The 12115-nt window shown below is 37.2% G+C and overlaps 1 protein-coding gene across 3 annotated transcripts in view; it reads right to left on the reverse strand.

Moving 5' to 3' along the window:
• Positions 1-12115, reverse strand: part of slc24a4a (solute carrier family 24 member 4a) — a 43719-nt gene that overhangs the window by 9709 nt on the left and 21895 nt on the right. For 2 of the 3 annotated variants that reach the window (XM_048192333.1, XM_048192332.1), the window contains exons 3-11: positions 8596-8672; positions 8200-8274; positions 6970-7054; positions 6782-6885; positions 6366-6440; positions 4984-5009; positions 4844-4897; positions 4141-4286; positions 1562-1731 (exon numbers count right to left, since the gene is read on the reverse strand). In XM_048192333.1, the coding sequence (XP_048048290.1) occupies positions 1562-1731; positions 4141-4286; positions 4844-4897; positions 4984-5009; positions 6366-6440; positions 6782-6885; positions 6970-7054; positions 8200-8274; positions 8596-8672 (812 nt within the window). The remainder of the gene's footprint in view (positions 1-1561; positions 1732-4140; positions 4287-4843; positions 4898-4983; positions 5010-6365; positions 6441-6781; positions 6886-6969; positions 7055-8199; positions 8275-8595; positions 8673-12115) is intronic. The other variant, XM_048192334.1, reaches the window with a different exon arrangement.

Below are 12115 nucleotides of genomic sequence, written 5' to 3' on the forward strand. Positions count from 1 at the left end.
CAGGATGTCAGTGGCTCAGTTTGATGCTTTGCTAGCGATACTGGAGCCAAATATTAAAAAGACCACCAATTTCCATGAACCAACTGATCCTGAACAGTGACTGGCAGTAAGTCTAAAGGCAGGAACACACCAAGCCGACGCCGACGATCTAGTGGCGACGAAAGCAGACTGTGGTGTTGGCTCACGTTGTCAGCGTCTGGGTCCAAAGTTGGCCTGACACACCAAACCGATGCTTGACAGCCGACGGCCAAGTAGCACGCCCGTTCTGTGCCTGTGTAAGATGAAATGCCTTTCCGTACAAGCAGGTGGCAATAGCTGAACAGCCAATCAGAATGATCAGATGGCCCGACGGACTGACGAGCTCAGACGCTCAAAATTTAATCGGCCAAAAAAAAAGCAGATGAGGACCAACTTTAGCTGACAGTGCGGATCACACTGAGAAAACTTAGTCAGCCGACGAACAAAAACTGCCGTGTGTTCCTGCCTTAAGGTATGGACACACACACACACACACACACACACACAGGAAAGGTGCGCTACCAGGCATTACTGTGTGTGCTATAGACCTTATGTAGCCCCGCCCCTTTTCAGCGTTGCGCTCGTTGTCTTTTGACTTCCGGTTTGTATTTCCACAGCGATATTACATTTATGAATGAACTGCTTATTTAAAATCTTCCCGATCTACTGACATTTGTTAAGACATCTGCTTTAAACATAACAATGCTCATGATAACTTTCATTAACTCTACAACAAGTAAATCCAATTAACCAACTAATTATTCTTTGACAGCGACGCCATAAATACAGAGCTACCGCAAAATGGAAGTTCAAAGACAATTTTATAAAGAATGCGGCGCGCTTGTTTCTCTGGTAAATAAGGTCTATAGCTAATAATATTTGTATAATTTTGGCGTTCGCTTGTACGGTGGCTCTGAATTGTCAAAACACCTCTCAAAATGCTGACTATGGATGTGAAAAATGCAGAAAATTGAACCCGATTCAAATGTTTTTATGACGACGAAAGTTTCGGAGGCAGTGTATAAACGTGATTGACACAACATGAGTATGCATTTCATTTTTAACATGCAAAAATTTCAGATGTGAATTTAGTCATTTTTCAGACAAGACAGTGTGCAAGGACCTTTAATAATTTTTTTTTTTTTAAGGCAACATGTTTGGTGAACTATTCCTTGAAAGAAAAATGAAAGCTGTATCATCATGTACTCACCCTCATGTTGTTCCAAACCTGTATGACTTTCTTTTTGCTGTGAAACACAAAAGTAGAAATTTTGAATTTTGTCCATATTATGAAAGAAACTCAATGAGGTCCGAAACAACACTGAACTCCATTGACTTTCATTGTGGACAAAAAAAAACAAAAACAAAACAAAAAAAAAAAATTATTTTGTGTTCCACAGAACAATGTCATACAGGTTCTGAACAACATGAGGATGAGTAGTCAATTTCCTTTCCTGTGCTAAAACCACCATAACCCACAAACTTTTGTGGATTATTAGCTTATTATTCCAGAGGCATTCACTCAGCAGGTGTATTTTCTTACCTCATGGATGATAAGTCGACTTGCCATGCGCAGACGTGTCTTGGGTCCAAAGTGGTTGGTGATCATGACCCTGAGGCCGGCCTCGGGGAACCGATAATGTGGAGGGCTTGAATTTATCATCTCGTCCACCATCACAACAGAGCCCCTAGAGTATGTTTTACTGGGCTTTACTGCGGACACGGAAGAAAAAAACATTTGTAAGTGTACCTACATGATGGTACTCATGCCTAAAACACACATCACATACAGTATTTGTTCATACACACGCACACACACACACCTGTCAAACCAGCCCTGAGAGAAAAAAAAAAACCACACACACACACACACACACACAACAGTTGTGCACAGAAACCAGCAGGACCATAAACACAAACGCTCAAAAGAAAAAGGATGTGTCACAATTTTCAATCTAAGTCCTGCCTGTCAGTGAGAAACTGATTCCTGCTGGGATAGACTGTAGGCCCACCTCTGAGCCCCTCAGGATACTGTCAGAAACCATCAACACACAGAATACTGACATGAAATAAAATTCTCAGCCATCCTCCAGATTACAGCTGGACGTCACAGGAAGAGCTCTACTGCCAATAAACTATCAACAATATATAGACAAACACACTGGCCCAAGACATTCATTATATTAAAAGGAATATTCTGGGTTAAAAGCAACTTAAAGGAAAAGTGTATAATTTCTGTACCTTTAAGTGCTAATAATTGTAGCATTTCCCAAACACAAATTTCTGGCATTCATTGACTAAACAGATAGAAGTAAATGCAAGAATAAATTTCAAGATGAACACTTACTAGACTGAAGCAACTATCCGCCAATGAATGGCAGATATATGACATAACATGACCAGGGAGCTGTTTTGCGGAAAATTATCACGATTGCAAATGTTACATTGATTTTTAAAGTTCAAAACACAAGTAGTTAATATTAAGTTCCTTACATTTTAGATACAATATTGAATGTTTTTGTTCTGTTTCACCAAACAAAGATCACAGCAGAACTATTGCGCATTCTCAAAGCAACACTGTTTAGCAGTGTTTTGTTATTGAATGATTCAGTGTTTTGAATGAATCGGTTGAATGAACAACTCAATGACTCACTCATTAAGTGACTTGCCGCCACCTACTGGTAGTTTAGTTTCATGTTTAAAAGTATCATTGTATTTTTTCTAACATTTCTTATAATTAGTATATTAAAAAATATAAATGCATAAATGCAATATTTATTGCAGTTGCATAATTTTGCAGTGTAGGTTACTGAATTTGATTGGTAACAGTCCTATAGTGTCTTAATATTATAAATTAATTTATTTATCAAATGTAAGAATTTGACATGAAAGATGGCGCATGCATTTAATAAGGTTAAAAAAAAAGGGCTTTTATAAAAGTAAAATATAGGGGTATAAAATACATACACACACACACACACATTATATATATGTACAGTACAGTCCAAAAGTTTGGAACCACTAAGATTTTTAATGTTTTAAAAGAAGTTTCGTCTGCTCACCAAGGCTACATTTATTTAATTAAAAATACAGTAAAAACAGTAATATTGGGAAATATTATTACAATTTAAAAAAACTGTTTTCTATTTGAATATATTTCACAAAGTAATTTATTCCTGTGATGGCAAAGCTGAATTTTCAGCATCATTACTGTAAAAAAAAGTACACAACTGTTTTCAACATTGAAAATAATCATAAATGTCTATTGAGCAGCAAATCAGCATATTAGAATGATTTCTGAAGGACCATGTGACACTGAAGACTGGAGTAACGATGCTGAAAATGTGTATATATATATATATATATACATACATACATACACACACACAGGCATATAAAAGGGGAGGTGGTTAAAAAAAAAAAAAAAAACAACAACACACAACAGGGCTTAGTGACATCACCCAAAAAGGAAAGTCGTTTTAGAAGCAGAGCAATTATTACATTTTGATCAAAGATTATAAAGATGTTTTTCTTTGGAACTACATGCACCGATAAATTGAGAAACATTCTCAATTCTGATTTAACGTTGACGTTACCATATCTATACTTCACTTGCATTTGTCCTTGGAAGATATCTTCAAAAAACCTCAAACGAATACATGAATACAAACCTTATCATACAGGCACAGTGACGGATACTATTTTGTACACGAATGGAAGGATGTATTACTGGTACTGAAAGTAAGACATGAACACACACACACACACGAAGAGCACTGCAGGATGAGACAGGAGCCAGGGCAGATTTAGTAAGGCTAAACAGACAGGCTTCAGCAGGGGGGTGACAGAGACCGTCACGCAGCACAACGGTTAGAGCTGCACTACAGGACACTCTGAAACAGAAAGCGCACCGCGGTTATTCAGCAAGGAAGCAAAGTGGCAGCCTCTCATAAGAGATGTCAGACGGCTACGCATTCAGTAAGTGCTGTTGGCGTAGGTTTTACAAACAGAAGACATACAGATAGTAGTGGAATTAATTTGAAGAGAACAAGATCTGACTTTGTTGCAAGCAGCAGATGGTTAGTCGCTATCCCATGAGGAAGCCTGTCTAGTTACCCTTACCTGGGCTGAGTAACGGCCATGATGCATCATCCCAAAACTGCCCATAACATTCATTACCATCCTCCATCTCGCTGATGACCGTGTTACCGTTGCCAACGCCCTTGTCTTCCTTCCCCACAAAGTAGCTCTGCATGCTAGTGTTAAACCTTTAAAAATAAATTATACAAATTAAAACCACAAACTGATTTAAACAATCTAAACACCAAAGGTGTGGACACATTAGTGAATTTTGGTGAAATTTCAGTCCATTTTCTATTGTCAGTAGTGAAGCGATATATGAAGCACAACTCTTTCAAACCAAGCCAATCTTCCTGTTGGTCAACATGGCGAATGACCAACTTGAATCACTGCAAAATCTGCATGAGGAAATTTTTTCCCCTCACATGGAATTCCCAATTTTATGAATTCTTATTGAAATAATTGGATTTCACCCACAAAAAAAAAAAAAAAAAATTCACTGAACAACAATATGGCCGCACCTTAATTCAGCTCATCAAAGTAGTATGCCAGTATGCTGATACCAGCAAAAATTAAGGATTCAATACCTTGATTTCAATACCAGTGTACTTCACTAACATGCTCCTTTATTTAAATGGTTAAATATTAATGCATAAATAAATAATTTAAAAATGCTTGAAGGCTAAATGGTTGTTTTAATTAAAATAAAGAATCAGATGAGTATGCAAAATGAAAGGGGACTCACTTCATTATGATGATGTAGCCAAAATACATGAGAATCAGTATCAGACTCTCCCACCTGCAGAGACAAAGAAGGAGACAGCCAATCAGATCTCTGCCTTCAACCCGTCAAGATTAGGTATACTCAGACAGAAGTTCACTTACCACAAAATCTTGTCATCGTAAATGAACTGAAAGAAATATACAGAATCTGTAAATATTCATGGAGTGGCAGCAGAATTTCATCTTAATTACATGCTCTAGAAATGAACAGTGACAACCCACATTTTGGCCATGGTCCTTTAAGTGTTTTCCTGCATTTACTTCACAGATATATATACAAAAAAAGGTCAATAATGACTAGATCCAAACCAGGACTGAATGATTTAATCGCACAATACGAAAAATACCACTGAAATCGCAAAGGCTGCGCAGCTTGTCAATGAAGTATGGCTCCAAATGCTAATCCATCTGAAAGCACTGCAAGTTTGAGTGAGTTGCTTATAATGTACATCTATCAGATGATTCTTACACAGAATAAGGCAGTTGTATGTTTATTAGTCGTGTTTAATCAAAGTGATTTAATCTTCGGTTTGATGCCCATAGGGATTTCCTGGAATGATGTGTTTTATCTACTTCTATGGCAGGGCATATTTGGAGTTTCTGTGGGAGAGCGCCCTCTGGCTTTCAGATGGAGAAGCATTCCTGTGCAAGTGCAAGATGAGCATTTGTGGTTAAAAGTAAATTATTTATTTTTTAGAAAATGGCCAATCGTTTCGCTAGATAAGACTCTTATTCCTTGTCTGGGATCGTTTAGAGCTCTTTGAAGCTGCACTGAAACTGACATTTGGACCTTCAACCCATTGCTCCCCGTTGAAGTCCACAATGGTGAAAAATCCTGGAATGTTTTCCTTAAAAACCTTAATTTCTTTTTGACTGAAGAAAGAAAGACAAACATCTTAGATGACATGGGGGCGAGTAAATTATCAGGAAATTTTAATTCTGAAGTGATCTAATCCTTTAGGTTTGGCTTGGGGATGAACTAAAGCACACTGCTGAATGTGTGAGCGGCACAATAGTCATTTTACCTTGATTATTTTGTTTTCATAGTTGTTGGAAGCCAAAACTGAAATCAATTAATCGATTAATTGCACGGCCCTAATAAACGGAGGTGCATTATATAATTCACAATGCTTTATGGGAGTTGGCGTCACTGTTGAAATCTTTTGCTAATTTCAAATGACATGCTTAACAGCATCTTAGAACTACCACAAGAAGATTTGAGTGTTCAAAGTGGTTACTGGCCCATCTAGAAACACTCTAGCAAAATGGCAGCAACTTCTGCCGGCATCATTTACATTTTCTTCATAAAGGCTTCTTAGCCATAGTTTAACAACCTCAGAGCTCATAGCACATTTGTCCTAAAAGTTTTGTTTTATTGCTAATTATCACATTAACTTTCTCCACAAAAAAACTGATTTTTACTTCCAGAACCTTCTCTATTTTACCACTTAATTGCCAGATCTCATTAGATTGACAACACTTACTGTAATAAGGGCAACCACAGAAAAAATGTAGTAGATCGAGTCTCTGAATACAGCATACTTGGTGAGATAAACAACCTAGATGGGGAAGGGAAACAGAAGAAGTCAACAAAAGCAACGATTTTCTTTTTTTAATTATTAGGGTCAACGGTTTAATTTCTCAAAAGAAAAAAAGAAAAACAGTAGTGATGTACTTTAAAAAGGTTTTTCTGTAAATCCTGTATTTATTGTGGTCCAACTCTTACATGGATTTATTTTTAAACATTTGCCTTCAAAAACTCTTTGAAATGAGAGGGGAAAAACAAAAAAGCAAGCCTGGAGAGCAATTTTCACATTGCAATGCTCAGATGAAAACATGAAAAGGTCAAGAGTGGCACCAGCTCTGAAGGAGGCAAGCTGTAATATAGAGCTCAGCTCACCTGCCCCGCAAATATCCCACACACGCCGATGATGCACAGGATGTTGAACACTGCTGAGCCCACTATGGTTCCCACCCCCACATCTCCATGTGTAATGAACACACCTGCAAAAAACAAGAGGATTCTAATCCACAGCATCTGCTGTCACATGATTAATGCATATACAAGCACCTGTATGTGTGGCTCACCAATTATAGAGGCAAACAGCTCTGGGGCGGAGCTTCCAGCTGCCATGAAGGTCGCTCCTGCTACATCTTCACTCAGGTGCAGTTTCTAATGGATGGGAGGAACGTACAGATTCACACAGAGGATAGGTGAATGCCACAATTAGCTGCTAGTCATTCACTCTAAAAGGAGATTTTAGTCATTACTTTAACACTATGAACTGGAAATGAGAAGCATGAAGCAATTGCGAGAAAAGAAGTTAGAATTGAGAGATATAAACTCGCAATTGCAAGGAAAAAGGTCAGAATTGCAAGTTATCATGCAATTCTGACTATAAAATTGTGGGTTTGTGAGAAAAAAAAAAGTCTGAATTGTGAGATAAAGTATCACAATTACCTTTTTTAACAATTACAAGGGACTCACAAACAACTAATCGTAAAACATGAAAACAGTTGTGGATAATCCAAGATTCAGGGGTGTGTACATTTTTGAAATGGGCAATTTTTATAAAATTAAGTCATTTTGTGTTGTGGAGTATATGTAAACATCTGTTTTGTGAAATAGCTTATTCAGGACAGTACTAAATAATAACAACAACATGCAATTTTATGATCCCTCATATTTTGTTAAAAATAGACATTAAAATTCGTAATCACTTTGGTAATCTAAAATACTTTTCGGTTGTAACTAATTTGATTACCACCCATTTAAAATACGTAACTAAGTTACATGCATTTCATTACTCCCCAACCCGGTATATATGACTCACTTGTGGTGTTTATTGTTCCTTAATGAAGCATAAAATTCAGTCATTGTGTCACTGCATCGAAAAGAGCTACATAAACATTCTTCAAAAATTACGCTACATGAAGGGAGTAAATAAATGGCACAATTTTTTTCTTCTATCCCTTTAAGGAACACTATATAATTAGGCTGGTTTTAGGGTCATGTCACTAATCAGGCATATTTCTAAATGCAGAGTAACTGACACTCAAAAAAATAAATCGGCTGCATAACTATAACCTTTAACCTTGCATTTCTAATGTAATCCCCTTTAAAGCTCCGCCTGTTAAATATTTGAACAAAAAAAAAAAAAAAAAAAATAATAATAATAATAATAATTAAAACTCACAAACCAACCATCCTGACCTATAAGAGTTGCATATTAGTATTATAGGATCTAATACTCAGCATTACAGGATGTGTGGGGAATTCTGGGTTTAGAAGGTTTACCGCTGTACATTTATTCTCACCTCACAGATCTTCTCTAGGGAGGTCACAAAGTAGTCGTCACAGACAATAGCAAGGGCCAGAAACATATATAAAGCCTGAAATGGGAAGCAGAAAACACAATAAACCCATTAAAGACAGACAAAAATGAGATGCACCATAATGGGGTTGATGTGCAGAAATAATTTAAGCTGCGTCTAAGTGGTCTTCGGATCTATAAGCAGTTGTTGACAGGGTGGCCTCAGCGCTGTGAACTCATAGTGGCCAAACTCATGACCAGTCACAAATGATGACAAGCGCTGACAAACTATTTATAATTGTCATAAAATTGTCAGACATGCACATTTATCCTGGATGACAAGGTCAACTGGCGAGTAAGGCTAGATGTTGATTGACGTGCGCACACAAAGCTCTCCTACCGCAAATATGTGTAGCAGGACAGCTCCTTGTGTACGCTGTTTGTTGGTGAATACATCCTCGGGGAACTCGTGGATGGCTGCATTGGAAATGAGAAAGAAAAAGTCACTTTGGCGCAAGTTGTCATTTTCCATAAAAATGATCCAGATAAAAACCTGATAGCACAGTCCATAAAACCAGATCTGCATGAGATTCCAAGGAACGATTAAAATGTGTGGGCACCAGAATATAAATCATGCCTAAAGGGACAAGCGACTTAATCATCAGAGAGACTATTCAGGGGTGCATCAACATGGAGCTTTGCTAGAGGGATGCCTTGCTCACTACTAGGTTAACGCAATATGGATTTCCACACCCAGTGTCAATACCAGACTTCAGAAAAAAAAAAAAAAAAAAAAAAAAAGGCTGTAGTGCTTCTCAAACAGCAAAGCATTAATGCAACTATAGTAATTGTACAAATAAAAAAAAAAAAAAAAAAGGAAATGAATGTATGATGTATAGGATTATGATGTATAGGGTCACTTGCCCTATGAAATGCCTATTTGCAATCAAATTTCTTTTATGATTTTGTTTGGTTAATATTTAAAGTTAAAACAGGCAGATAAATAAATCTTATGATGATATGTTGGCTTAATGGGGTCACTTCCCCTATGAAACGTCTATTTGCATTGAAATTTACACCGTGTCTACGCCGGATGCGGGTGGCACAATGCGATGCAAAAAAAAAAGACAACAGAACTTATTATAGTCAGTGATGTTGTCTACACTGGATGTGGCATGACACATCACGACATGACAAAAAAAACAAACAAAAAAAACACCAAGATTAAACTCTTTATGACGAACTCCAAGAACTCACGATACATCTCACAGGAAGGAGAAATGGTTTTGCAAAGTTTACTTTGTCGAGTTCAGTGTAGACGGCTTCTATCTGTCGTGGCACGTCAATGGTCATATCTGGTGTAGGCAGTGTTATGCTTTTGTTAATATTCAGTTCAAACAAAAAATAAATAAATAAATAATGGGCTTATATAATAAGTGGGTTTAATGGGGTCACTTCCACATGACAAGTCTATCTGCAGTGAAATGTTTCTAAAGTAAAAAATATCAAAATAAAATTAACTATATGAATTCAAATAAAATATGTGGGCTTATAAGGGTCAGTTCCACTATAACAGGCAAAGTAAGTAAGCAGTTACCACACTAGTCTAACAATAACAAGGTTTAAGCCCTGGGTCCGGTTGCATAAACCATTAGACTAACCTTAAAAGTTAAGACACTATTTTTTTTTTTTTTCTTGAAGAGTGGTCCTAATTTTTTAAAGTCCATTATAGTGCTGGGCGGTATGACCAAAAATTTATATCATGGCATTTTTCAAAATTATATCGGTTTCACGGTATATGACGTTTTTTTTTCCCCCCCTATGCATGACCGGGCGTTAACCACATTTTCTACTGATTGAGAGAGGAAATACTGCAGTAGATTGACTTTTGCCCTGTTTTACTGTCATGATGAGTGAATATTGTAGAAAAATTCCACACTAGAGTTAATAGAGGTTTACAAAGCCCCACAAAATGATGCTGTGGGGAGACAACAACCAATAAAACACAGACCTGCAACACTCATTAAAGACACATTAATATTAAAATATGACCATGGAGATAGAATAAAAAAAAAAAAAAAAAAAAAAAAAGAGTTGAGGGCACCTTAAGCATTTTAAAAATCTAACACTATATAACAACAAACTGCCAAAATGAGGGAGAAATGCGGAAGAACATTTAAACTGTCTAAGGATATTTTTAGTGGCCTACATTTAAGAGCACTACAGTCTCTGAACAAATGACACTCGTAAGTTTAACACAGAAAGAATAAAGTGGTTAAATTTTTGCCCATTCTTCTTTGAATTGTCAGTCTATTTATTAACTTACATCGTCTTCTGTGTAGCAGAATAACCCATCGTGTCATCGCAGTCGTGATCAGACATAGCCTACAGTTCAGTGTCCTTTGCATAACGTTACATTTCATTTGAAGAAGACGTGATGAAATATGTGCGCATACAAGCTGCTGGTTCATGTTTAGAGCACCAGAATATATGAAATAGGTCCATAAAAAAAAAAAAAAAAAAAAAAAAAAAAAAAAAAACTTAGAGCGGAGCGAGTGTGTTTATATCTGATATATCCATGTGGAGAACGATGTTAATCTCATCACTGCGCTCCGCGCAGAAACCGCTCCATCTCACGCGCCGCGTGTAGTTTGAATTCTCCGCTGTAATCAAGGGCTGAATCCGAAATCGCCCCCATAACCTCAAATAGGGCATTATTTGAGGGGACAGCCATTTGTAGTGGTGTCTGAAACCATTGTGGACGTTATTGAGTGCACTCATTCAATCTCACATTGCACCGCAACAGAGTGAATAGCCGGCTGTCCGAATTCACTCACTCGTTTTCATTCACTCTTGCAAGTGAACAATATAAGTGGATAACTTAGGGAATAGTGAATGAGGCATTAGGGGGTGATTTCGGACTTACCATAGGCTGTGATGCGATCTCAGCTGTGCTCTCACTACAGTGCAACAGTGAAAAGGGACGCTCTAAGTGACGGGCTGTGCCGCGTTCCATTGGTTAAGCGACACATACCGGTATTGCACTATCATCAAAATTCTGGTATTAGGTATTGGGTATGAACTGGTATACCGCCCAGCACTAGTCCATTACATAAAAAGGTAGATTGGTGTAACTGGAATTGGAAAAATAACATTGATTACCCCTTGGTTAACTGCAAGTTGGTCAAACTAGTTCTTAAGACACAGTCTTAATATAGTGACTAAGTTAAGTTTATGCAACTGGTCCCTGAAGGCTTTTTAAAAAAATATTTTTGTGAGCGACACAAAAGTAAAGACTCATAACTCAACAACTGTTCCAAGGAGAGTCAAAAGGTAGGTATCATTTTTAGAAAATATAAATTACATTTGGACATTTTCATGCTGAGAAACTGCTGATAAAATATATATATATTTATTTATTTATTTCTTTTGACATGGAATAACTCAGGAAGGCAATAAAATCGGAGAAAAATTTTTGTTTTGGTGATGCTCTCCTACATGTGAGCTGCATCTGGTTCCAATTTTGTAGTGATAGCATAAAGTATAGTTGAATAAATTTTTATTGATTTTTTCGCAGCCAGGTGGCGCCCACGGCCAGTAAACTCCGGTTTAGAGGCGCTTCTCAGCACTCGTTAGGAGTGGTTAGATGCATTAAAAAGATGAGATTCTAAGCTTTAAGATGATACCTATTTTGTGTTATTCCACGTTGGAAAACGAACACGGATGGGTTTGGGAACATTGGATACACACTGCATCCCGGAAAGTGAGAATCTGCTTTAAATAATGATGTGCCATTTTCTATGATGTGTGCATTTTTCATGAAGTTTATGAGCATGTGAAATCTACATATTTGTATTCATTTAGCGGCTGTGCTGTTTTTGTTGTAAACACATATTACTCGGACTCATTAGAGGGTGAAA

Source organism: Megalobrama amblycephala, linkage group LG5 (assembly GCF_018812025.1).
Source record: "Megalobrama amblycephala isolate DHTTF-2021 linkage group LG5, ASM1881202v1, whole genome shotgun sequence".
Classification (NCBI taxonomy): domain Eukaryota; kingdom Metazoa; phylum Chordata; class Actinopteri; order Cypriniformes; family Xenocyprididae; genus Megalobrama; species Megalobrama amblycephala.